At 48.1% G+C, this 26,797-nt stretch overlaps 1 protein-coding gene across 21 annotated transcripts; it reads left to right on the top strand.

The window, feature by feature from the left end:
- The first annotated feature begins 4,315 nt into the window (after positions 1–4,315).
- LOC117849340 (uncharacterized) lies at positions 4,316–21,051 on the top strand. 21 transcript variants are annotated; one of them, XR_011897909.1, is made up of 9 exons: positions 4,316–5,042; positions 5,107–5,531; positions 5,923–6,509; positions 6,599–6,765; positions 6,839–7,616; positions 7,720–7,818; positions 8,098–8,174; positions 8,289–20,478; positions 20,560–21,051. XR_011897909.1 is itself a non-coding variant. In XM_072292882.1 (8 exons), the coding sequence occupies exons 6-7, from the start codon at positions 17,699–17,701 to the stop codon at positions 18,312–18,314; spliced, it is 537 nt and encodes a 178-aa protein (XP_072148983.1). In that variant the 5' UTR covers positions 4,319–5,042; positions 5,107–5,531; positions 5,923–6,509; positions 6,599–6,765; positions 6,839–8,174; positions 8,289–17,698; the 3' UTR covers positions 18,315–20,478; positions 20,560–21,051. The 21 variants fall into 21 exon arrangements, 1 of the variants encoding a protein (XP_072148983.1); XR_011897905.1 differs by having other exon boundaries at positions 7,701–7,818; XR_011897901.1 differs by having other exon boundaries at positions 4,317–5,042; positions 6,839–6,932; positions 7,115–7,234; positions 7,327–8,174.
- The last annotated feature ends 5,746 nt before the right edge of the window (positions 21,052–26,797 follow it).

Genomic DNA, 26,797 nt, shown 5'->3' with positions numbered 1-26,797 from the left:
TTAGGATTTATTATATTAAGTTTACATACTATACTGTTCGTATCCCAATATTTCATTAGTATTTCTCCGATTATTTGGATTTCTTCTAACCTTTGTACTATTTTATCTATATCTTTCGTAGATTTTATATCTCTATACCAGTTTGGTGATAGTGATTGCAGACTGATACATTCTATGCATGAATTTGCCATATGGAATTCTTTTATACTTTCACCTAATTCTTTATCTGTATAGCTATCAGCGGTCTTATTATCATCAGATTCTTGAAGTTCTATTTTAAATTTTCCTACATTAGAACTTATAATTTTTTGCACTTTTGTTATGTATGGAATATTGATTTATTTATTTATATAAGATAACACCGGTAGGAGCACCAAGAACCTATCATGTTCTAGTTGTAGTTCTAGCTAAAAGGCAAGCACAACGTGCATCTCATCCAAAGCAATCTTTAAACTACTACCGATAACACCTCTAGGGGCACCAAGAACCTATCATCTTCTAGTTGCAGTTCTAGCTAAAAGGCAAGCACAACTTGCATATCATCCAAAGCAATCTTTAAACTACTACCTCCGGTCAACCTCCCGAAAACCCCCATCTTACACAAGCCAGATCCTGTCATGATCCTCCCTATCGGCACAGGCAGTTTAAGGGGACGAACACATGTGAACATGTCTAGCTATCAGGAAAGATGAACATACTAGATCTAATCATCATGATTACATAAAGCATACTATGTAGTCTAATCATGAATTAGATAGAAGAGCATATTGATGATAGATAGAAGAGCATAAAAGGAGGCATTGAGTCGCTAACAGATCGGATGACATGAAGAACATTGCTCATATAATAGATGTATTTAGATCACCACCTCCGAGTACATACCATTGATGATCACAACTAGCTCCTGAACTCCACCATGGCACAACCGCGCAGGGAAGTGAAAGCATCTAGGCCTCTAACTTGTGTTTTGATAATTAATGACGACCATTGTGGACTAACAATTTCATTGATAATATGAGTATATCTTAGTCTCGGAATTGAATTGAGCTTCAAAGGATGCTACGGTGATGGCTTGGATGGCTTGTACCTTGGAAAGCTCAAGGCAAAGGTATATGGTAGGGTTTTCTATTTTTTACAGGTCAAAAGGTGCTTAGCGGATGTAAATTGACCATATTAATAGGCTAGATAGTCGTACTATCAAAAGGGGTCAATTTCATTTGCTTGATGGTTCTATAGTGCCACTTTACTCAAACAATTACATTGCATGCATATGGACTAACATAGTTGGAGAAAATGAAAAAGATGAGAAGAAAAAGATGATCTAGAAGAGTGCTAACTGTATAAAGGCGGACCATCCGGTCTTGGAATGGCAGACAGTCATGCTAACTTAGACAGAGATATGTTATCGGGCTTAGGGGCATTTGTTTTAGAGGCGGACTGTTCGCAGGTGTTTGAGCGGACTGTCCGCAGTTTAGAAGCTCGAGCTGATTGCGCCGAAAAGTATACCGCGGATGGTCTTGCCCCATAAGGATGGACAGTCCGCCACCTCTGAAACGGTACAGTCTGACACGCATTAAATGCTGAAGTAGCCTTTGGACTGGAACAACGGACGATCCGGCCCCTGTGAGGCGGACGGTCCGCTAGTCCCCAGTTTTCATGAGTTTTCAACCCAATGGCTAGTTTTTGGAAGAAGCGGCTATATATACTTCACCCCCGAGCATGGGCGACCTCTCTTGGCACTTTGAAAAGCTTTGTTGACATTCTTGAGTCTTCTTCCACCTCTCACTCACTCACTTTGCTTAGAGATTGCATTCTTGTGAGATTGAGTGCATCCTAGTGCATTGCATCAAGAGTTTGAGTTTTGTGGCTCTAGGGCGTCTTCAAGCAAGCGTCATTGGCTTGTTACTCTTGGAGATTGCCGCCTCCTAGATGGCTTGGAGGCTGTGGAGCTGTTGAGCCCTTCAAGGAGGATTATGATGGAGCCCCAGCTATTCTTGTGAGAGGTTTGTGCTCACCTCGCCGGAGCGGTAAAAAGCATAGTGGAATCGAGGTTTGGAGAGGTTCTTTGATTCAAGCCGGCTCAAACATCAAGCGGCGTCTTGGTAGGGGAGCAATTGAAGCATTGAATCCACTTCAACGTGGATTAGGGGTGACCAGCAAGTCATCGACACCACAGGAAGAATTCGTCTCTTGTGTTCGGTCTTCTCTTTGCTCAATCTCTTTATTGCAATTTACATTGAGCACTTCCTAGAGTTTGTATCGTACCTTATCACCCCAGGTTGCAAACCCTCACCTAGTTATAGAGTAGCTAGAAATAGTTTTCCTCTTGTGTTACTAATTATATTTATGTAGTGTTGTAACCACCTATTCACCCCCCTCTAGTCGGTATCCTAGATCCTACAGGAAGCCATGGTAGCTAGGGTCCGTTTAAGCCATCTCCTAGATAACTTCGAAGACTTGCAGCGACCCTCAGCTCCCTCTGGTGAATGCCCTTGGTTTCGTCGAGGTTTAGTGGATTGATCATTCATTGAGGACAACTAGGGGGCCATATCTATACCCTTGGGGAGCCTTGGGGCATGCCCTTGCACGAGCTCCTTGCTTGGGAGTTAAGTAAACTTGATTTCCATAAAATCTGACTCGCTCAGAATTTTCTTTTACGCAGCCCTTCCTTTCTGACATCATATCTCCCACATTCAGACTCCAAATAGGGCAAATCTGTGCCTAAATTATGAAGCACAAAAATATCTTCAAATTTTGTATTCATTTCTTTCCTGGAAACGAAGCTAAGCTCCCCAAATTAGTGTCACAAGATAATCTGTCTAATTTCAAACTTTTCTACACAACATGTATTTCGGAGGCCATAACTCCTAGCTCCATAATTCAAGTTGTGCTTTCCATATGTTCAAATCGAAGCACTCGATGGTAGCTACAACTTTGGTAGTCAAACTTTGTTCATTAGAGGTCGTTTAGGTCTCCGAATCTGCACCAAAATATCAGGCTGTTTTGGGCTGTGCGAATATCTTTTCAAAACTCAAATTTCTTCATGCTTAAGTCTCCTTAGCTCGAGATTTCAACTGGGCTCAATCATTCAGGCTTGCGCTTCTAGGTGAGCTTTGTGCAAATCATCCAATTTGGCTTGTATTTCTTGTCATTTTGCAATATGATAAAAAATACAAGACACATGCGAATATGGGGTTATTTTAGATACCAAAGGGCAAGTTAGTATAAGAATATGTATGAAAACACCACTTAAATAGTACTAAAAACATGTCAAAAATGAGCGTCAACAATCCCCCGTGCTTAAACCTTTCTCGTCCTCGAGCAAGTCCAGGATACTAGCTTAATCAGGAAATCAGCGTTTACTTTCGATGTCATCCCCACACTCAGTTATACATAACAAGACATATTGATCTCTCAAGTGTTTAATGTTTAAATTTCAAGTTGTGACCGGCTACTTTTCACCATGGAAGATAGACTAGCAATAAAAAACATACCATAAATAAATAAAATAAATATAATGATATTGAACTTAAGTGAACTTCAGACCCTTGTTTCATCGTGAACTGTTTTTCAATAAGATGCAAATCCAACACAAGTAAAATTCTCTTGCAAATATTCATGGAAACACTCATATTATCAAGTCACTCAAGCTTATACTAGATTAGTTTCAACCTATTCTACTCACATATGAAAGTGAAAGGATTACGTGGAGCTTGGTAGGCAAAAATAATCCTAGCAAAATATTATATCTGAAATATTGTCAAACTAAGAGAGATCGTGATATCAGGCTCAAAATAGTATGACGTTTTATCAAATTTGTCATGGATCCATGAAGGTAAGAAAGTTTTAAATAGAAAAAATAAGCAAAAAAAATTGTATGCCTTACCATTGAGCCACAACTTTGATGATGATTTAATTAGTATTTAATTTTTTTATATATAAAGCGCACCTTCAATTGTCAACGGCAGAATAAATTTGGCAAAAAAAATTATGCACGAGGTGGGTCGAACATGGGTCTTTGGGAAAAAAACTGATGCCACCTACCGCTGGATTGCAAATTCATTTGGTATTGCCTCTGGTATGTTTATCAAGATTTTCTTTGATGTTTTAATTCGAGAAAAGAAAGTGCAGATCACTGTAATCGAACCTGTGTCTTGGGTTCACATGCGCACTCCTTACCACTACACAATCCTCCCAGATGTGACAACAATTAGTAATAGACAAGTTTTTCTGTCCGAATCTCTACTCTAAAACAGCAAAAGTAAGACTTTTTTTCGTACGTCTTTTCCTCTGCCTCCCTTGTCGTCCCGCGGTAAATTGATTCTCCGCCGTCCGCGTCAGAATCGCCAATCCTAGGACCTTCATCCTTGCTGGTCCTCTCCGCGTCCCCCGAGGCCTCCTGCCGCCTCCTATCCGCCGCCACCCCCCGAGGCTCGAGCGCCATCCGGCCCCGCGTCACCCTAGGCCTCCTGCCGCACTGCCGCCACCGCACGCGCCTCCTTCGCCGCCCGAGGCCTCCTGCCGCACCGCCACCGCCGCCCGCGCCTCTTACGCCGCCCCTCTGGTCTGCGCCTCCTCGCCCTGCGCCGCCTCTGTCTGCCACGTGGCGTCGCGTCCTGCGCGCCACCGCCTTACCACCGCTCGCTCCGCCGGCCGCGCCACCGCCTGCCCGCGGCGGAGGACCACCTCCGGATCCACCGGGCGCCATCCACGGGGAAGGACCACCTCGAGATCCACCGGGCGCCGTCCACGGGTGAGGCACTGCCGCCTGCCTACCAGGCACACCGCGCTGCCGCCGCGTCTTGCCGAGTCTCCCATTCACACCGCCGCCGCCGCCGACTGCCAGGTAATCCCTCCACGCAGTCGGCAACAAGAACCTCCGTGCGTGAGCCGCCGGGGACGGGATCCTCCGCGTAGGAGGACCCAGGGAAGGGGACATACTCGTGCACGACTTCCCGGCGGAGTTGGGGTCCTGCACCCGCAGTTGTTGGAGCGAGGGGGCTTCCCATTGATGCTGCTCCTCGCGACCTCCTCCAGCGATGGTCAGCAATCTCTCTCCCTCCCTCTCTTCCTCTCTCCCTCTCTGATTTCCCAAAATGATTTCAGTCTTGATCAAGGGTTTGGGCCATGGAGGCTGCTGCTGGTCCGCGGGGGAGGACTCCCTCGATCTGCTCCCGTCGCCACCTACGCATCGGCTAAAGTTTTAACCAAACTTGTGAAAGAATTTGCTGGTGATATTTCTGGTAATGGTGGTGTGCTTGTAGCTCCTACTACTCACAAATTAGAGGAGACAGAAGGTGCTATCTGAACAATACTGAATATTTCTCTTTCCTTGATGCTAATCATTGCTGCAGTAGATTAGTAGTATTTGATTTGCGGATGAAGACATCACTAGACCTGGTTATTTTAGCTGTTAGATTTTTTTTTGTGCAGGAGTCCTCACCCACATGCTTTTTTTTAAATTCAGACATGATAGTTACCATGGATGAGGAGCTTGCAGGGGAGCCTTTGCAGTCATCAGAGCACTGAAGGTTAGTGGAGAGGCATGTGAGAATGTTTTCATGTTTCGGTGTCTTGCATACTGCAGTGCCCTATGTTTTTGAAATGGGTGAAAGTACAAGTTAAGAAATGTTGGTTGTCTTGGCAAACCTGAGTATTGGCGAATGCCAAGTCATACCCTTTTTGTGCATGTGTGATCTCTTTGTGCATTTTTAGCTGATCATGATAGATTGAGTGAGCATGTGGCTTCCCTCCAATTTTCTGTTCATGGTCATAGGAGCTGCGGGATTTTATATTTATATATGTCTCTGGCTACCAAATATTTGGTGGTGTTTTGCTATTGATGATTGGGGTAGTTCTCTCTTCATGATCCTTTGATCTATCTTTATGCCTCAGGTGATTTTATTTTTTACTTTTTTGCAGTAATCATCACATGAACGAAGTCTGAAAGAAGGATGGTTACTTTGGTTTCTTTTGGCCTGCAGAATTTAGTTCTTGTTATGTGCGTTCAAATTGAGTTATATTACAGTAACAATTGTACTGATAACTATTTGGTTTTCTGGCAGCGATGTACTGTTATGTTTCCTTTCCTGGGTTTATGATGCTCACTATATACGTCTGTTTAACAGATTGGTCGGCATTTCCATTTGGCAAATGAATGCCATTTCAGTCGATCTCAATTTTCATGGCAGTGATTTCTCAATTTAAGAATAGCCTTTCTCTCTCTAACCAATCTGTTTCGTTATTTAGTGTGTAGATTTCTCTTTACCAAAATTGCATTGATTTTGCATAAAGGTGAATTGTGCTCTGCACTACCTTTTTCAGGACGTTATAAAGAATATTATGTTATTTTAGGTGGAATTGTAACATATGAGGTTTGCATTTTTTCAGCAAAAAATGGTGCCATATCAAATTTAGCACTTTGCCAGATTGCTACTAAAGGTGGAATTGTAAAATATGAGGTTTGTAGATTCAGAAAGTGGAAGCTAATAGAGATACTTCTATGTAAAGTAGGAATATTTTCTCAAGCTCTTAATTATCAAGGTTTCAGGTATTATGATTGGATTGTGAAATTTGTAGACCTCTTGTCTACTTGCAGATGCATTGTCTGAAACTCTGAAGTCCGTAAATCATTTCGTGGACGAGACCTTGCTACTTCGCCCCTGCCTTGGTGACGAGATTCTGGAGCTTATTAGTCTAAACTGTTCAATGGACGGATCCAAATTTTCAATTAAAGCTGCAAAAACTAGCATAACATCTCTATATGTAAGTTGACAATAGATATATGTTAGCTTCAGTTGCTTATTGGCTTACGACCCTAACTATGTCCAATCTTCAGGACATGTTTTGAGTCAGGTTATAAAGGTGGAGGTGTACAACGATTGCAAATAGATCCTGAGTATATTTACCTCACTCGAGGTGCTACTTTTGCGGTAATCATTAATAACTTGTTGTCTCCTAAAAATTTATGCCAGCTATATATACACCCCTTCAAGTTTTTATGTTCTTCTGGGGATGGCTCTGCTAGCAGCCTGGCATGCTGTTGCTAGATCATTGTCATTTTAGTTATACTTTTGTGAAGAGAATTATGGGTTCTGAGTTTTATCTTCCTCAGCTTTTCGTTAAAGGTGGCCCAAAAACTGGAGTTCACATTGAGTACTTAACCCTGAATATGAAAATTGTAAAAGTTCAAAATGCTACTTGGAAGCAGTATGCAAAGGCTATGGGGAACTTTGTAAGTCGACCTGAGATCATTTACTCCTAATTCTTAGATCTTGATCAGTTATGCAATATGCATTCAATGTACGGAGCTATTGCACTATGTAGACTGTACGTGCTGCTATTTTGGCAAATGGAGGTACCAGTCTGTCAAGTTTTTGGAAGAGTCGAAGTGGATATCCCAGTGGCTATGATACTGAATACTCAAAATGACCATCTTTACTTTGGTTGTAGCATGCCAATCGATCCTTGTCTGCCTAAGGTGGACTTGATCCTTATTTGCTATCTTCTTATCTGCACATGTTTGTCATTTTTTTAACTTGACAATGCTTTGGGGAGATCTATTTTCCTTCTATGAAACTTGCCAAAGTAACAGTTGGATGATGGCAGATGAGAAGGTCAGAATTCATAATACTCAACTACTTTACTTGCATATAAAGTTAATCTGTGCTAAAAAGTTTAGGTTGTGATATTCCAATCAGCTAGATATTGGTATTACAGAGTACAGACTTGGCCAAGGGCTATATTCAGAAGGAAAAAAAATTATCCGTGGTTTTCCAGTGGCAGTAGCAATTCTTTTATCAATAACATGATTGGAAGGTATGGCATGGAGCACAAATATTGAATTTCCAGTGAATTGCTTTTGTGTAGAGCACAATTGACTCTTGACTGCCCTTACTTTTTACTGAAGTAGTGCTTTTATTTGGTGCCCTATCTTTAGTTTAGTTCAGGTGTGCTCTCATAGACTTAGCTAGAGATCATTGGAGAAGCTTCTCTACCTCCATCACTTCCTCTTTGTTCAAACACATAATGAAACATCATTTAGTAAACCTGATAGTAATAAGTGCCTCCTAATATGTTATTTCATTCTTGTGACAGGTCTGCTGGGAAAATAAAAGTTTCGATTTTAGATACTTGTGACTTCTTGCTACCTGGCACAACTTATAACTTTATTAGTAAGTATCAATGTTGTTAAATAGTAAGTAAATTATTCTCCTTGTAATTTTAGCTTTGTCAAATTGGTTGAGTTATTGTCATAATGATCTAAACCATATGCTTTCTTTGTCAAGGTAATGCTCTAGATTCTACTGGTGGTGGCACTGGGTCCATGATAAGGTAGATGAAACTTTTCATTACTACATTGGTGTCAAAATTCTGAAATACACCACCAGGTCCTCATACTGACTGTTTATGTGAACAAACTGTCTAAGATCTTGGAGTGAGTCAATGATTACACTGCATTGATCATTGAACAATTCTTAAAATACATCTACAATAGAGGCAATACTTTCAACAGGTTGGAGAGCATACCAGTGTATGTTGGTGCCGAGAGTGGAATCCAAATTTGCTGGTGATTTAGGAAGATGTTGTCGTCTGTTGTCAGAGGAAGCACGTTGTAGCGGAGCTGATCCTATTAGCACAACGAAACTATGGTGGAATTATGGGGAGCAAACTTTAGTTTTACTCAATCAGAACTATGGAGATTGGAGAATAGGATAAGTGTGATACATTTGTCTCATGTGCAAGGTAACTTTCCTAATATCATGTGCAACCGAAAGTGATGCTGGAGCTTAAGCCATCTACTCCAGCCAGAGATGTTTTTTTTTTACTTATTTACCTTTCTATTTTACAATTATTGGTGTAGGGAATCAAAAAGTTTCAAAAAAATATGCTGGACCTTTCTATTTTGGCGCACATTTTTTTCCTGTAGCTAGGCACAATGACATCATTTGATCTCTTATAGATCAGCACGATGTTCATCACTGAACAGCATGGGTAAAAAATTATATGTTTTCTTGTGCATAGGGATGAATTTGAGATGTCATATATGCTTCATCTATAAAATAAGATGTATTAGTGTGTGATGTATGTTTTGGACCGCTACGTCAGTAACATAATGAAGCGTAATTAAAATTATATACTGAATTTGTTTCTTCTGATAAGATAGAATATGAATTGCCCGTAGCAACACACGGGCACGATCCTAGCATCTATACAAAGAATAATGGATAAGGGGTTCGAACCCAATACCTCATGCAAAGAAAAGAAAATGGCTTACCAAAAAATAAAATAGCACAGCCGCTCCAAACAGGATTTGAACCTTGGACGTTGAGTCTTGTTAGACAAACACACTACCACTAAGGAATCAATGCACTTGTGGAAATGTTAGCATAGCATAATATCTATATCTTGTCCACGACCTGCAAGATTGAGATGAAGAAACACATGAATAGTTCATCTTTCTTTTTTTAATCTAGATTTAGAACTTGTAGCTGGTTTTTCTACCTCATAAGAACTCGAAATTTGGTTTTTTTATCTCACAAGAACTCAAAATTTGATAGTTCCTTTTTTTGAATTTTTTTAAAAATCATTATATTTCATTTAATGGTGTTTTGTTGTGTTAATTACTATTTTATTGGATCTTTTTCCTAAGACTTGTTTTCTCCACAAAGTAGAAAATAGAATAAACAACCTTTTTGCAGAACAAGTGTTGATGTAAAACCACAAATGCTAATAAGAAGGTAAATATAAGGCCATGTCCAAATTTCAAGTGTATATGAGCAAGAAAAGACTTTAGGGTATGCAAATTTCAAAGTTTGGCTTGAGTTATATAAACAATGTTAGAGATCTATCCATTTTATGAACAATGTATACAACAATTTTTGTAAAATCTTCTAAAACTTTTATGTCAAGCTTATATATCAATAAAATGATTCTATGGCAATTTTCAAAATTTTCGAAAAAGTTTTAGGTATTATTATCATTATTTTTTCATAAGGTTGCAAGTAGATGTTTGAATTATCCCTAGCAAATACTTGAACTTTTCATCCATTTTCAGAATATGAGCTATAATAGAACAAAGATACTTGAAATATATTTTTCAGGATTTTTTTAATATTATTTGAGATACATGTAGTTCAAATTATAATTATTTTCAATAAACCTGTAGAAATTCATTTAAACTATTGAGAATAGTAAATGAGTTAGTAAATTATTGAAAGTTCTACGGAACAACTTATATGTAGTCTATTATATATAAAAAAAATACATTGGTGCATATAGGAGGATTATTTTATGTGTATTTCACAATGGTACAATAAAATGAAAAAAGAAAAAGAAAAACATTAAACGGAGAAGAATGAAACAAGGCCTGTTTCCACCCAAATGGCCTAAGTATTTCCAGCCATCCATCGCTGATTCGATGGCTCTGATAGCATTCACATGATATATAATCTGCTAAATCCGCACTTCCCAGCTCAAACCCTAGCTTCTGCTCCTCCAGCACACCACTTGCACCCAGCCTTCGCCACCACCTTCGGCTACGCCTCCCCCCTCCACACCTCCGCCGCCTCCTCCTTGGCAGGCCCAACCTACTTGCTCGCCCGCGACGCCCTCCCCGCCTCCCCTAGCCCCCCTCCTTGCCTTACTCACCCTGGAGCCACTGTGGCGGCGCGGAGCCCCGGCCAAGGTGGCACACAGGTGCTAGCCGACGATGGATCCGGCCGTGGCGGGCCTAGATTCAGCTTCCGCGAACCCATATCTGGCGGCACGAGCTCACAGCCATGGCTCCATGCTGCGGCCACCACGGTGGTAACGGCCCAGGTTGTGGCCGGTAGCTTGATGCCTTCATCGGCTCTTTGTGAGAAGCTCATACTGAGACCGCCCACATCGTCCTCTCCGTCGACGTCTACTACGATAAGATCTGCCACCTTATCAACCACCGGGCGAGCTATGCAGAGCTCCTTCTAGGTCGAGCAGATTCAGCATGTGTGGCGCATCCATTCGTGCTCGTGCATAGCGCATCTGGTGGCGGCGGCCGCGAGCGAGGTCCGGATCTGCAGCGGCGGCCCCTGCGCTACGCGGGATCTTCGGCGGCGGCCCCCGCACATCGGGCCCGGTTGGTGAGGTGCCGAGCTAACGTGAGCTGCTGCCCGCGCCATGTGGCACTCCTCCTAGGTGAGCAGGTAAGCCGAGTGGTTTGATCCACGCATCCTTCTGAGATGGGATGAGTGCTTGGTTGCCGTAGTAGGTCTGCGCACTAACTGTTTCTCAAAATGCCTAGCTTGGAAGAAAACGATATTACTTATAGTTTGCACACTGTTCAGAGATAAGAACTTCTATCTTGCTTGCTAGTCTTAGAAGTAAGTATGTGCTTTGCTTGGAGTGAGTTCTTGACATATGTTAATATCAATTAGTAAATAGGTATATGTTTATTGGTGAGTTAGGATTTAGAACTATTTGAGCAATCTATGTGTTCCTCATTGCAAATTTGTAACTCTTAATCAAGTTCGTCTTTTGCTGCTGCTTTATCTGCTCAAAATGAACTAGCTAACAATATGAAGACTGCTTTGGATTTCTTGCAGCTTTGGTTACAGATTGGTTTATGTGATGCTAATTGCACTTACTTATGCGATTATTTGTCTGTCTACGTACACTAGTAGAAAATTCACCTTCCATGCGCCACATTTTGTCCCGGTTTAAAGTTGACCCGGGATAAAAGGTTCACCAACCGGGACTAAAGCTCGGTCACTGGTGGGGGGCTCACCAACCGGGACCTTTTATCCCGGTTGCAAAGGCTAGTGGAAAAAAAAGGCCTTGAGAGGCCTTTTATCCCGGTTTGAAACACCAACCGCGATAAAAGACCCCCCTTTTATCCCGGTTGATTTTATCCCGGTTGGTGTTTCCAACCAGGATAAAAGGGTCCCCCATGAGTTAGTACAAAAGGATTGCATCCCCTATATAGTTAGATGTGTTGTGTAGGTGGGATGACAAGGAAGCTACGCGCAAGGCTGGAGGTTGTGGGTTCAAATCTCACGCAGCGCGCACGTGCATATTTCGCGTGAAAAATCACGTGTGCCGTGCGCGTGTGGGGGGCCTCCTGGGAGCCTGGGGTTTCTTTTTTTTTTTGCAGCGCTTGCCGGTCGGGACAAAATGACCCCCCTTTTGTCCCGATTGGTTTATCCCGGATGAATTTTCGAGAGATTTGCACCTTACCAACCGGAACTAAAGGCCAATTCTCTACTAGCGGTATCTCAAGCATGCTCATGCAGTAGTATAGGAAAGAGATTCGTGCCACATCATTTTTATCTAGAGCTCAATGTTTCTAACTGAATATTTCCACTTTGTGCACTTTGATTGAATTGTTTGTCACTTGTCAGCCTATATCTTGTGCTCAATGAATTGGCATTGCTTCACTTGTCACTTGTTAGATGAAATAGCAGCCTATATTCGAGCACTCCTAAGAAGTGAATGTACTTACGGTGGAAAACAGATGCGTTACTTACACAAAGCAAGTACCTCGCAAAAAATATAACGAAATTGTGCCAAAACGAAGGGGGTGAAAACCGGTAGGTAAGAAACTTTCCCTTCGGTGCACGTGAGCCAATAAAGTATTGCACGCATGCTAGTGATGTTATATGCAGGTTTACTTGAGCATTGTGATGGCACGCCAGAACACGTGCAAGGCTAACTATCCGCCGCACGCTGTGGCCAAGAGATAGTGCTGTGTAGCGGGCTGAGGTAAAAGCTGCGCGCCGAAGGGGTTCCTAACTTCTTACCGATGAAACATCTGCTTGCACCTAGCCTGATTCGCTTGATCGTGGCTCAGAAAATGACCGAGGGGCACACGACATGGGCTGCTTCGTCGGGGCCCAGAATTGAACCGAAGGGGGAGAGGGAGCTGGGCCTCCTCCATACCAGTGCTTCGAAAGCTAGGCCTTGGAGTGGACCAAAGTCGTGGCTGATGTTGGCCCAAGAGACCCTCGTTTCTTGACCGTAGGGGAACTATCTCGTGCCACTAAAGCCGATCTCAGGACCAATTCCACAGGGTAAAATCCGACTCCCGAGAAAATTCCCAAGGGTGAAATCCAGCCTCGGAACCAATTCCGAAAAGTGAAATCCAACCTCCGAATCCATTCCGAAGGGTGAAATCCGAACCCCAGATGATTCCGAAGGGTGAAAATCAATGTCCGAGTGAACCCCGAAGGGTGAAAAACTGGCCTACAATGAACTATCTGAATCACTTCCGAAGGGTGATAACCAACTGCCCAATAAATTCCGAAGGGTGAAAATTGATTACCAAATCGATTCCGAAGGGTGAAAAATCCATCTCATGAAATCCCACCGAGATGATTCCGAAGGGTCGTAAAATCCCACCGAAATGATTTCGAAGGGTTATAATCCATCTCGTAAAATTCCACCGAAATGATTTCGGTGGGTGATAAATTCATCTCGTGAAATCTCCGAAGAGTGAAATCCGATCTCCGAGGCAATTCCAAAGGGAGAACGAAGAGCCCAATTGCTCGTTGTTGGAACCGGTACACGTCGAGGTGATCAGTTGTTGACTTTTGGTGAGATACATAGGAAGGTAAATCTAATCATTACCGCTCTTTCACCACGAACGAGGGGCCATTAATGAATGAGTTCCTCTGGAAAACTGTTATTTAAGTAATATGAAGTCCTTCAAAAACTAAGTACATCCTCGCCTGCTTGCGGGCTCGGGCAGTCAACCTGCCCGCGGAGGTGCTGCGCGAGGGCTTGATTGAGGATGAGGAAGAAGTTGCGCGCGTCGCCGTTCGTGACCTGGTGACCGAAGTGGTCAGTTTCTTCATCCTTGCTTTGGCCGCCGCGGAGGAGGCGGGGGATGACGACCTCGGCGTGCCCTCTGAGAGTGCAGCCCTGACAGATGAAGCTTCAGACGGCTCCTCAATGGCTGGTGTAGCCCAATAGTATGCGGGGGGCCACGAGTGGCTTTAGTTCCTTTTTGTTTGCATGCTTTTGGTGTGGCACCTGAACCTTTGGGGCGCCGTGTGGAGCCCCCATTTTTGTAATAAATGGGACTTGTTTTTCTATCTTCCATATTTGACCTTTTTTGTCTTACCTGGATTCTTCCCCCTTTCTTTAGTGAAGAAGCCTTTCCGGCCACCTGGAGGCTCCTGGCGACTTTGAGCTAGCGCATGGCGCCGCAAGCCCCTGCGTGTTGTGTTAGCTCCGCTTGTGCTACATGCTGTGGCCCTCATGTCGAAGGGGGCAGCGCCCGCCTCCTGGCTCAGTCTTGTGCACCTTTTCATGAGGGGCGGCGCCCTTGGACCGAGGACCTCCTACTCGGGCAGGCTTCGGACCTATGGGTAATGTGCCACCTCTAGGTAAACGGACACACCTGGAATAAGGAATTTTATCGGATGGAGGGTCCCTCTGGCTATAAATAGCCCCTAGAGTTGCCTTTCCTGCTCGACACGATCTCCATGGAGCTCACGGTTCGCTTAGTTCTCTCAGGGGGATCCAGTGGCTTCAGCCCGGGGCTCCATCTTTCCCATGGTGTTCCCTCTCTTAAGGGTCCTTCAGGGGGGCTACCGCACCGTGCAGTCTGCCTTTCTTAGCATAGAAGAGCTATGTTGAAAGGGCTTCACGACCCCGGGGAGTCATGGCGTTCAAGGAGTGGAGGCAGAGGAGTGGCGATCCAGCGACGGGCGGAGGTGCGATGCCTCGGATGTCAGGCTAGTGCACCTATCCTACCTTCCTTCCCCTTTCTCATCCAGCATAGGAGAGCTAGGTTGAAGGGGTAGGAAGGTTCGATGGCCTGGGGGATACACGAGCGACCTCCCATCAGATCCATCGCAAGGTCGCTGTGGGTTTTTATCGTTGTCAAGATTAGCGGGTCAAGACTTACACTAGTAAATTTCTTTTATGCGTGTAAGGCTTCGGATGGTGGCGTGGGAGACACGAGGTTTAGACTGGTTCGGGCAAGGGAATGCCCTACATCCAGTATCGGGAGCTGCTCGTATTGCCCACGCGGGGTTCTGTAGTAGGGGTTACAGGAGTGCGAGAGAGGGAGCTGATCCCAGGTCTCTTGGGTGTGCACTGATGCTCTAGGTGGGTATGAGTGTGTTCTGTTGGCTTGAAAAAACCCCTCCTTGTCTCAGGCCCCCGGTTCTCCTTTTATAGCGCAAGGAGACCACTGAGGTTACACGCGAGACCGGGTGTGAGGAGAGGTAAAAGAGATAAACAAAGCTAGGTAAAAAACAACACAAGGGGAGGGACCAAATCCCCAGGCCACCGGCATCCTCGCCGGCCTTCGGCCACTGCCGGCGCGTCTGCCGGAGGAGGACGGCCGCCGTCGCGTCCCGTCGATGGTCTCCTCGGCGGCTGTCGCCGCCAGGCGTGATGATGGTGTTTTGTCGTGGCACTTGTGTCCATTGGGGGAGGCGGCGGATCCCGCCATCTTGCTGACAGCCCACGAAAGGCGGACGTCGCGTCCCTGCCGCTGGACGCGCGGGGCGCGAGAATGGGCGAGGCTTCTCCCTGCTCCGGGCGGCGCAGGCCATGAGTGCCCTGTAGCGAATGGGAGGAGGCCGCAGCCATTGTAGCTTGTATTGCGCAGCCGTGCATGGGTACTTGTTGCGGGTTGCGTCGGGGACACGGATATCCTTCTTCCTGACAGCACTGCGGTGCATTTATAGCAAGATTGATAGGGGGACCCACGAGATCTGCTGCCGAGCCGGATACTTGTGTGAGGGGCCCGGTTGAGCCCGACCCCCTGTGCCCTGAGTCAGGCGAGGTGAAATCTTATGGCGGGGGGTCGAGCGCTCCTGTCCCCAGGCCCGCGGGTCGGGCGAGGCGGAGCTTGGTCTTCAAGGGGTCGGGGGCGCCCGACCCCAGGGCACGGGCTTGGGCGAGGCGGAGCGTGGCTCTTGCCTCCCATGTTGGGCCGACGGCAGACTTTATCGCCCTAGGCGGGCTTGGGCCTTTATGACTGTTGTTTCCATGGGCTTCGAGAGGTCGTTAGTATTTCCCCCCAACAGTAGCCCCCTGAGCCTGTGGTGGAGTGGGGACGCTCCTCCAGAGGCTGCTGTCGCCGTCCGTGGGGGATCCTTGCAGTTGTTCAGGGACGGGAGGTGTTGTTTGCGCAGCTTGGCTGAGGGGTTGATCAGGTGAAGCATCCTGTGAGCGACTCAGCGCGGGAGGATTTCTTGTCATTCTCTTCTGAATGAGTGCCTTAAGTCGAGACCACCCACGCGGTCTTTGGTTGCGAGGCTAGCCCCCGAGCCCCCGCGTGTTGCAGGGGACCGGTCGGGAGGCTAGGTCGACTTTTGTACGTTACCCCTCAAGCGTCCGTTCGCTGAGACGGAGGGGGCGAGCCGTGCCACACTATCCTCACCAGACAAACCATGGTGCTCATTGAGCTACTAACGGGTTGCTTCGAGTGGGGTCCCGGTTCCCGTTCGGGGGGGGGGGGGGGTCCGGCTCGGGCCAAGCTGGTGGCGTACCCCAAGCTCCGGTCGGCCAGTTCATATAGTTCCTGAATCCGTTCGGTCAGATCCGGGGGCTCGTTGCCTTTCCTTGGGGAAAAACCATGAACTCTGATGCCGGTCCGAACTCGAATGTGAGATTGAGACGCCCTAGGCTATCGCGCGCCCGGGTGATGGCCGCTAGCGGACCCGTCTCCTCTCACCCCTCGCTCGGGGGTATCCTGGGGCGGCTGTCGAACCCGTGGCGGGCCAACCTTCAAACCCCTGGATCGTAATGGGCCATAGGGGCATTTTCAGCCCCGTATCCCTTTTTTACCTTTTGGTTGTCCCTGGGCCGGACGTGAAGGAGGTCGCGCCTTGGGCTAGACGTGGAGGAGGTTGTGCTCTGGGCCGGACGTGGAGGAGGTTGTGCCTTGGGCCAGACGTGGAGGATGTCGTGCGCGTGTTCTCCAGGAGATGAAGTGGCGGAAGGCGCCGACCCGCGAATCGAGGGAGGAGGGGATGTTTCCTGCTGCAGGTCGTGTGCACGGTTTCAAAAAAAAGGGGCGGGCGTGATGGGGCGTACCTAGCGTCGCATTTATTGCGACGGGGGTGTCCATTCTGCTTCCCACGTGCCTTCCCTATAAGACGAGGATTCCGCCTTGCCGGTTCCGCCCGCTATCTGCCTCCAAGTTTTTTCGCCTCTTCACGCGCCCTTAGCTTCCCTGCGCGCCCTTCGTCTTCCTCCACCTAGCGTTGCAACCTTTCTCCCTATCCTCCGTCGAGCTCTTCTTCCCCCAGTGATGGGATCCTGGGCGCGTTCCAGCTTCGGCACCTCACGCGCCGATGGCCTCACGAGGAAGGGCCTCCTCTGTGAGAGGACGGAGAGGGATGAATGGATATTCCCCGAGATGGAAGAGGTGCTGAATCCACCCGCCGGCTATGTCGTGTCCTTCGCCTACTTCCACGAGAGGGGGTTCACGACTCCGTCGAGTCTCTTCTTCCGCGGGCTCTTGCATTACTACGGGCTCGAGCTACAGCACCTCAACCCCAACGGGATCCAGAAAATCGCGGCGTTCGTTGCGCTGTGCGAGGGGTTCCTAGGAATTGAGCCCAACTTCTCACTGTGGAAGTACTTCTTCACGGTCAGCCTGTACTAGAAGGCCGAGAAGAGAGGAAACCAGCAGCAGTCGACCCCGGTGCCGATAGGGTGCGCCGGAATCCACCTCCGCCATACTTGTGCCAAGGAGTATATGGCGATGAAGACCGCGGCGTCCCACAAGGGGTGGCACCAGCAGTGGTTCTACGTGAAGAACTACTCCAATTCCGCCCTGCCGGAGTTCACCGGCCGCGTCATTGATATGGCGCCGGAGGTGTGGTCGTACGGCCCGGTGGAGAAGGAGAAGAAACGGATCACCGGCTTGCTGCAGGCCATCGAGCACCTGAAGGGGAGGGGACTGACCAGAGCCAGAGTCATCGGGGCGTACCATGCCCGGAGGGTGGCGCCGCTGATGCTCCGGGTCCGTTCGCTCGCCGAGATGACCCCCGATGCGCCGACCGAGGGCACCGTCCTTGCGACGGGCGCGCTCGCTGCCTCCGAGATCCGGCAATGGGTCCGAGAGGCGTTGGAGGACAAGGACGCTGATTACCCGGTGCCCGGCCACCCTCCAATGTGCCCGGACGAGAATTTCGTCGATCGAGTAAGGATTCTGTGCGCCTATTTCTTTTTCCTGCATTTCTTGGTTTGTTGTTCTGATGCGGGGCCTTTTGTATCCGCAGGGCAACATGACCCGTGTTGTCGACTCGCGTCCGCCGGTGCCAGAGGACGCCGAGCGGCGGCAGCAGAACCGTCTCCTTGCCGAGAAGTAGAAGCAGCGTAAGGACAAGGAGACGGCGAAGAGGAAAAAGAAAGCTGCCAAGGAGTTCCAACGGTGGCGGCGGGGACAGGTTGTATCGGACGATGACGACGATGATGATGAGGAGGAAGAGGAGGAGGAGGAGGAGGAGGAGGAGGAGGAGGAGGAGGAGGAGGAGTTGATCCTATCCCCCCGGTCGGGCGCGCTTGTTATCCGGGAGTCGCGCTCCCAAACAGCCACGGGAGATGAAGCGGGCGGGCTGCCTACCCGAGACTTGGTCCCGCAAAGTTCTGGAGCCGCGCCCCAGGGGTCGGCGCGGAGCACCCCCCAAGGGTCGATGGAGCCGACCCCCGTCCCTCCGCCTGCGGCCTAGGAGCAGAGGAGCGGCATCAAGCGGCCGTTGCCGGATGCCCCGGGGTCGGCGTCCGGCTCGGAGGCGAAGCGCACGCACCGTCCTTGCGCTGCGGGAGTGTGAGTTGAATTTCCTCGCGAGTCTTGTTTCTTTCCAGGCATTGAGTTTATTTTCGCTAATGTTGTTTGTTGTTTCACAGCACCGCCCCTCGAGGCCTTGTCCCACCGCTGGCACCGAAGAAGGCGCTACGGGTGTCGTCCACCTCCGCGGGGCGGACCACGACCCCGCCGGCAGTGAGTGGCGGTGTCATTGGTGAGACTGTGGGTCCTACCGCGGGGGTGGCTCCTACGGCGGCAACCGGTGGAGTGGCACCGTCGCCGAGCACGGGACAGGGTCTGACCCCCGCTCCGTCCTCTGCCTCTTCGGCTGACCCCGCGGTGCAAAGTATTGCTCCTGGGGGCCCTCAGGCCGGGGAGGTGATTGACCTCGATGACGACGAGGCGGAGGGGGAGCGTGCGATTCGGACGGCGGTGGCGGAGCGGCTGCCCCAGCAGCCCTGATGGGGACGGTGGCGGCGACGGAGGAGGGAGAGTCTGCCCCCGCGGCCACGACGGGGACAGCGGCGGTGGAGGAGGTGGGGACGCCCGCCCCGGCGGCTGCGATGAAGGAGGCGGTGGCGACGGAGATGGGGACTTCTGCCCAGGGAGCCGCGGCAGAGGGGGCAGCGGCGGTGGAGGCGGAGGTGCCTGCTCTGGAGGCCATGACGGGGGCAGGGACGCCTGCCTTGGTGGCCGCAACGGAGGGCACGGGGGCCACGTGAACGCTTGCTTCGGCATCCGCGACGGAGGCGGTGGCACCGACAGACGGGTCGGGATGCTCATTGGCGTCGGCGGTGGCCGTGGCGGCCTCGATGGGGGCGGGGGCGCGTGCGCCGGGACTGTCGGTGAGGTCGACGCCTTCCGGGGCAGTGGTGCCTACCTCGACGGCGGCATCAGGGACGGCGGCGTCGGGGGCGGTCGGAGCGGCCTCCGCCCTTGTCTCGGCCAATCCCGTTCCCAAGGCGTGGAACGGGTCTATCCTGCGTTGGACGTCTCGCGATGACCCGCAGAGACCCCTCTTCACGCTGGATGACGCCGTGGAGTGGGGCAAGTGGCAGGCACTGCGGGGCGGACTTGCTAATGTCCGCGCCGCCCTGTCTTCGGCGTTGGGGGTGCTGGACGGCGTCGTCGTCCCCGGTGGCCGGGTTTGGTGTTTTCTCCGTTGGTTATTTTCCTCCCGTTGCTCTGTCCCTGATGGTGTTTTGTCTTGTAGGCCCTCCAAGAATGTAGGCAGGGAAAATCTGATTTCCTCCGGCTCGAGCGGGGGCTCTATGAACGCTTCAATTTGGAGAGGCAGCGGACCGGGGAGTTGACCACACAGGTTGCTACCGCCCAGCAGGTCATCGACGATCTGCGGAGGCGCGAGCAGGCGGCGCGGCAGGACGCGCGGCGTGCGGAGGCCAAGTTCCAGGTTGTCACCGAGAGGGCTCGCTGGGACCGCGAGGAGTTCCAGGCCGCTGCTGAAAAGGCCCGCCATGACACTAAGGAGCTCGCACGGCTGAAGGGAGAGCATGAAGCCCTTCAGAAGACCATCGAGTGCATCCGGCGTGAGCGGTAGAAAGCCTGGCAGGACCGGGACTCTGAGACGGCCCGGAAGGAAGAGGCCGAGAAGGTGACGGCCGACCTTGGGGCGGAGGTCAGTCAGCTCCAAGTGCAAGTGCAGGAGCTTCAAGCCTCCGTGGCCCAGGGGCTTGACCGGGAGCGCCAGCTGAAGGCCCAATCCGAGGGTAAGACTCTTTTCGTTTCTTTGTCTTTGTGGTGTTGCGGTGGTTTCTGATTTGGTGGGTCTTTCTGGACGAGCCTTGCAGAAGAACTCGCCTAGCTAAGGGAGTTCCTTGACGTGGAGCGCGCCGAGCACGACAACTTGCGGGATGCGGTTCGCATCGTCTGCGATGGCCTTAGCTTGGTCCAGGGGGAGGGGGCGAGCTCGCTGGCGAGTCGTGTCCTCGGGACGTACCACCGGACCCGTGAGATCACCCTGGAAGCACTCCGCACCGGCGTGAGGTGAGCCTTTGGGGTCTTCGGCTCCCACTACTCTGGCATCAACTTCACCGGGATGAGCGGGGGGTACGCCGCCGGCTACTCCGAGGCCGAGCTGGACGAGATCGATGCGTCAGTGCTCAACCTGGTGGAGGCCTTGGCGAAGCTCTTGGAGGATGAAGCCGTCCCGCCCGAAGATCCTCGGATGAGTTAGCGGTATCGGGCTGGCGCCCCATATGTAAATACATTAGTTTCGGACTTGTTTTGTGATGGCCATAGAGGCCTTTTCTATAAATTGTTGTGAAAAAGTTTTCGATCCTCTTTCTTGTTTTTTGGACTTGGAAAGTTTAGAGCGCGTTGTCGGGCGTATCAGTAAGCATTGATGGGCGAAGGCACCGTAGCCGCTGGGGCATAGGTTTTTTCGCAGTCCGATTAGTCTTGCCTGAACACAGTTCGTGCACTCTCTCCTTTTCATGCCCGAAAGTTCAGAAAGAGGGTCGGCTCGGAAAGAGAAAACGTTTTGAGAGGATGTCAAGTGGCTTGGGCCGGAGCCCTTGATAGCCCCCGAGGGATATGCGGCCCTGAGGCAGAGCCAGGGCCGGATATCCCTGAGTTCGAAGTGAAACTTGAATGAGACCAACTCAAAATTCTTTTTTTCGTAAAATTTTTAATTTACAGAAGTGTCTATGTACAGAACTTGTGTGGCGGAACCGCCCAACTTAAGCTGGTTTAAGTGCGCCTAATCGCCGTTAGAACGTCATTTATCCGAAACGCACCTAAAACAGCATAAGTCCGGTAGTCCGTCGAGTGTCCCTAGGACTCCTCGAAGGATCCACGGCGTGTCTCATAACCATACATCAGGATAATATCCGCGATGGGATAATATCAACAAACATTACATTTTTACATACATAATTAAGAGGTACGAGTTATTACAAGACATAAGTTGAGGCAAACTTAGTGATGCAGTGTTAGACAAATTCTAAGATTAAACATAAATAGTTCAGGAGAAGATGCGTCGATAAACTGTTTTCTAGGGTATTGTGAGACTCATGTCAATACCCTAGGGCTTCAGGGTCTCCTCCTCGGTAGCCTCCTGTGGAGCTTTTGAAAGATAACCACAAGGGGAAAACCCTGAGTACGGGGTACTCAGCAAGTCTTACCCGACTAACCAATATAATAGTTTTTCTTTGGAATGCATGTCAGCCTTTGGGTGTGCTTGGTTGACACAAATTTTGCCGAAAAAGCTTACTACGAGTGAGGCCTTAGTTTTATCTTTTATTTGAGTTAAGTCATTACCTAACCATTCTAGATGATAACAGAAGTAAAAGCAATCATAGCTGTTAAATCATACATTACTTGACAACAGGAGATTTTATATTGCATGAATTAATACTACGATGCTCAACAGCGATCAAGTGCATTCATAACCGAGAATTGCGGCGATCCGGATCTAATTACATCCTGCAGGAGAGTACCCTGATCACCAGCATTATACGACTGTCCAAGTCGTACTAACAACCTCTCGATTAGCAAAGTCAATGATTAGGAATACGACTACCCGGACCCAGGGATGCACCCCCACATGGGACCCCACGTCTGGCCTGATCTCCATGTGAGTTTCAGGCTACACCCCTGCCAATCTCCAGCACGTCAAGCGCGGGTACGAAGCATTCCTGATCATAGAATTTACTAATCTACTGGGCTTTACTGGTCCCATACCCAGTAAGTGATCAGATGCTTATCACTTGATCAAAAGTTAAGACACGAATCGGACCTTAACCAGATTAATCTAGCAGACAGAACTACATCTCTAGCTTCTGTCTGTTTCCATATTCCAAACTATCCTTTCTAAGCAACATGTATGACTTAAGAGTTTTCCTTAAGGTTGGTAAACCAAGCATGTAAGCAAGTAAACAATTCTAGACTTGGGTAGTTTCTAAGATTTGAACAAGTGGCAAAGATGTCCTTAAATCAAGGCATGATCATACACAAGAATAGGTTTCAATCAACTCCTAGACTTAGTGCATACAATAAGCAAATAACCTATAACTAGTCACATGAAATAACGACTCCAAAATAGATAGGTATAAATGCACCGGGGCTTGCCTTGTTCGTTAAAAAGATTAGTAGACGCTGACGGATTTGCTTCACAGGGAACAAACTCAAACACCTCGTCGGACTCCAAGGGTCCTTCTGAAAATTCCCAGTAATCTTCTTCCGGTGCTTCTGGATCTACGGCATATATACATGCAGGGGGTTAGAATGCAAACTTTTTGAATAACAGACTATACAACTTTCCTTCATGATAAAGTTGCAAGCCAACAAGGACTATATGACTTATCATGAATAAGTTGCAAGACAACACACAAGAATCTAAAAAGATTAACCTATACTTTTATTTTTCTTATTTAACCCTCCCTATAGTTTTTTTCTTTTAGTTTTAGAAAAAGTGGTAATTATTTTCTAACTTGAAAACCTAATCTCCTATGGGTTAAGAATTATTTGTGATTGATAAATATTTTATACATTTTATAAATATTAAGCATTTATTTAATTACCTTAAAAGGAAGGCATTAAATAAATACCCAAATTTTTATTATTTTCCTAAGGTGTAAAAATTTTAATGCATAAAGGAAAATAAAACAAGCCTAACAAAATTGGTTTCACTAATTTTGGACACTCCTAAAATTTTTTGTGATTAAAATGGTGTAAAACGAATTTAAACGAATTAAATTGCTAAAGGAAATCTAATTTTTCCCGAAAATCGCCCGGAAAACTTTTCTTACTCACCCACTCTCTACCCTCTCTCACGCACGTTGGGCCCCATGGCGCGGACCCCACCTTTCCCTATTCAATCTACCCGCCGGCCTTTTCTTTCCCCCGACGGGCCCCGCGGGCCGATTTTTTCTTTTTCTTTTTTTTTCCTGCGGCAGCCCAGTACCGGCCCACGGCCCTTTTTTTCTTTTTCCTCTTTTATTTCGTGACTCCGGCCTGCTTCACTGGGCCTGCACGACACGCCGGCCCCTTTTTCTTTTTCCCCGACCGAAACGCGCGCGCGCGTCACTGGGCCTCAAGGTTCGGCCCAGCAACCGACCGCGTGGCTCTGGCCTGCCTCCTTCCTCCCTCCGTCGCCTCTGACGCGCGGGCCCGAGCGCCTAGCGCTTTCTTCTACCTCCCGCCAAGACGCGCCTGAGACAGGGGGCGGCGCGGCTCGCCAGCCGGTGCCCTCCTGGTGGCGGAACTAGGTCGCAACGCCACTCCTACACCTACACGACCTCGTGCGCGGCAACAGCTCCCCGGGAGATGGCCGGAGTCATCCCCTCCACGGCGACGGGTGGCAACTCCCTCGGCCGGCCGTGGCTTCTTGCGACATCTACACCACGGACTCAAACATCTACCCCTACACCATCCTAGGACCCTAAGGACTCGACTACAACTACTCAGGAAGAAAGAGAGGTAGCGCAAGGTGGTTCTCACCGTGAGCGGGCGGCGAGACGGCGGCGGACAGAAGCGGCGGCGAGCACGGCTATTCCGGCAAGGATGTGGGACAACGACTGGCCCGGGGTGTAGCTAGGGTGTCTGTGGAGGAGTGGGCGAGAGGAATCGACGGGAGACGAGAGGTGGCGGCGGAATTTTGCTCGGCGATGATGCTTGACAGAGGAGAGCGGGCGGCGGTAAAAAGGGGAGGCAGTGAAACGGTGGCGCGGGAACAGTAACTATTCAAGCGATTCACCCCTCGCATGGACGACACCGTGGCCTACCCGTAGGCTTGCGTGGTGAGGAGGTGGCCTAGCTAGTCGCTCTGGCGGTCGACCGACGGCGGCGGCGGCGACACGTCCTGATGCTCAGTCACCGTTCTTCTGGCGCCCGTGACCTTCAGAGCCGACTGGTGGTCGATCTTCAATCCGACGGCTGCTAGCGTCTGAACCGAAGTTGGAGATAATCTCAAACTCTTCATCTTTTATTTTGGCTTCATCCCGAGATAAACATCGAATTCGACTCGATTTTGATTTGTTTCTCGGGTTCTTTTGGAGTTCACTGAAGAAACTGACATTCAGTTCGTCAGTTCTAACAGTGGCGTTGATCTCACTTTGGGAACTAAATTAAGGACTCAATTCTTGTTCTGTCAATCCAACTTCTGCCTAAACATGTTCTACTATATCCCAATGTTCCATTTTGCTCATGAACAAGTACCTCCCTTTAGCTACATTGCTCTGAATTTAAATCCAAAGTTGATGTTGTCCTGCTGTTCAGACTTAGTCGTTTTTCAGAGTTTCAGTTGACTGTGACAATGTGCTGACTTTGAGCTCGAGTTTGACTTCCTTCCTGTTACTGATCCTGGCCAACAACACCCAAATCTTGTAGTCCAAAGTTCATACTTTAATATGGTATAGTTGTCCTGGTGCACTTAGTTGCAAAATTCTCCAGAAATTAATTTTGAAAACAGACTCTGCTGCTGTTTTACTGGACTGCTATTTTCGGACGGTGAACAGTAGACGTCATTTTTCTTTTTCCTTCTCTGATTCCTTTGAGATAATTAGCACTAATCTGGTTCCAACTTTTTGATCCCTTAATTCTAAATACTCTTACACTTGTATTCCACATGTTTGACAAATTTTTCTGAATTTCAAATTTGAAATTCAAATTTCGGTCAAAATTTGGCCGAATTTGGAATTTTTGTCAATTTCCTTTCTTTTTCTTTTGGATTTCTTTCTAAATTCTCATAGTTACTGTAATACCTCAAATGGCACTTATTACAGCCTCTCCCCCTTAACAGAATCTCGTCCCGAGATTCCCGGGGTTAAATCCTTGGTTTTTTGAATGGAAAGGAAACTGCATCAGGTCATTTACTCTTTCTTTTTCTGTACAAGGATAGTGGGGTGGTGGTCTTTGTTCATCTTCTCCTGACGGTTTCAAATAACTCTGGATTTTTAGACTCTAGGTCTTCAGCTTTTTCCCAAGTAGCTTCGTCTGGAGTATGGTTTTTCCATTGCACTTTATAAAACGTGATACTCCGAGTTCGGGTATCGCGTGTCTTTTGATCCAGAATTTTAATAGGTTTCTCTTCATATGTTAGATCCGGCTCGAGCTCAATTTCTGGATCTTCTAAAATTTCTTCTGGAACTCTGAGGCACTTCTTAAGCTGGGATACATGAAATACGTCATGTATAGAAGCAAGTTGATCAGACAATGACAGTTTATATGCCACGGGACCTTTTCGTTCCAGGATTTCATAGGGACCAATATACCTCAGGGCTAACTTACCCTTTACTCCAAAGCGTTGGATGCCTTTCATTGGGGATACCTTTAAGTACACAAAATCTCCGGCATAAAATTCCAAGGACCGTCTTCTTTTGTCTGAATAACTCTTTTGCCGGGACTGGGCTACTTCCAAATGCTTGCGAATTTTCTGGACCTTCTCCTCGGTTTCCATAACTAAGTCCGATCCCAGGTGTGTCCTTTCTCCTACTCCTGACCAATTTAGAGGAGTTCAGCATCTTCGACCATACAAGGCTTCGAAAGGTGCCATCTTAATGCTAGCTTGATAGCTATTATTATAAGAGAATTCGGCTAGGGGCAAACATTCATCCCATAGCTTAGAGAAGGTAAGGACACATGCTCTCAACATGTCTTCTAAAATTTGATTGACCCTTTCTGTCTGTCCTCTAGTTTGAGGATGATAAGCAGAACTTCTAATGAGGGTAGTACCCATGTCCTTTTGCAGTCGTTCCCAGAATCTGGAAACAAACTGGGAACCTCGATCGGAGATTATGGTTTTTGGCACTCCGTGCAAGGATACAATCCGGGCTATATAGAGCTTGGCATGTGTCGACACCGGGTAAGTCGTTTTGACTGGAATAAAGTGAGCTGACTTAGTAAGGCGGTCGACAATAACCCAGATGGAATCATACCCCTTTGAAGTGGTAGGTAATCCTACTATGAAATCCATAGAAATATCTTCCCATTTCCAGACAGGAATTTCTGAGGGTTGTAACAAACCTGCCGACTTCTGTAGTATGGGTTTAACTCTTTGGCAAGTGTCACATTCTGACACATATCTTG

This window comes from Setaria viridis, chromosome 1 (genome assembly GCF_005286985.2).
Source record: "Setaria viridis chromosome 1, Setaria_viridis_v4.0, whole genome shotgun sequence".
In the NCBI taxonomy this organism is placed as follows: Eukaryota; Viridiplantae; Streptophyta; class Magnoliopsida; order Poales; family Poaceae; genus Setaria; species Setaria viridis.
This window is presented reverse-complemented; position numbering and strand designations above follow the sequence as displayed.

Excerpts from the sequence above, each read along its gene's own strand:
- LOC117849340 (XM_072292882.1), top strand. The coding sequence starts at position 17,699 with ATGGCGATGAAGACCGCGGCGTCCCACAAGGGGTGGCACCAGCAGTGG. Across the intron at positions 18,146-18,224 it reads ACGAGAATTTCGTCGATCGA|GGCAACATGACCCGTGTTGT; the intron begins GTAAGGATTCTG and ends TTGTATCCGCAG.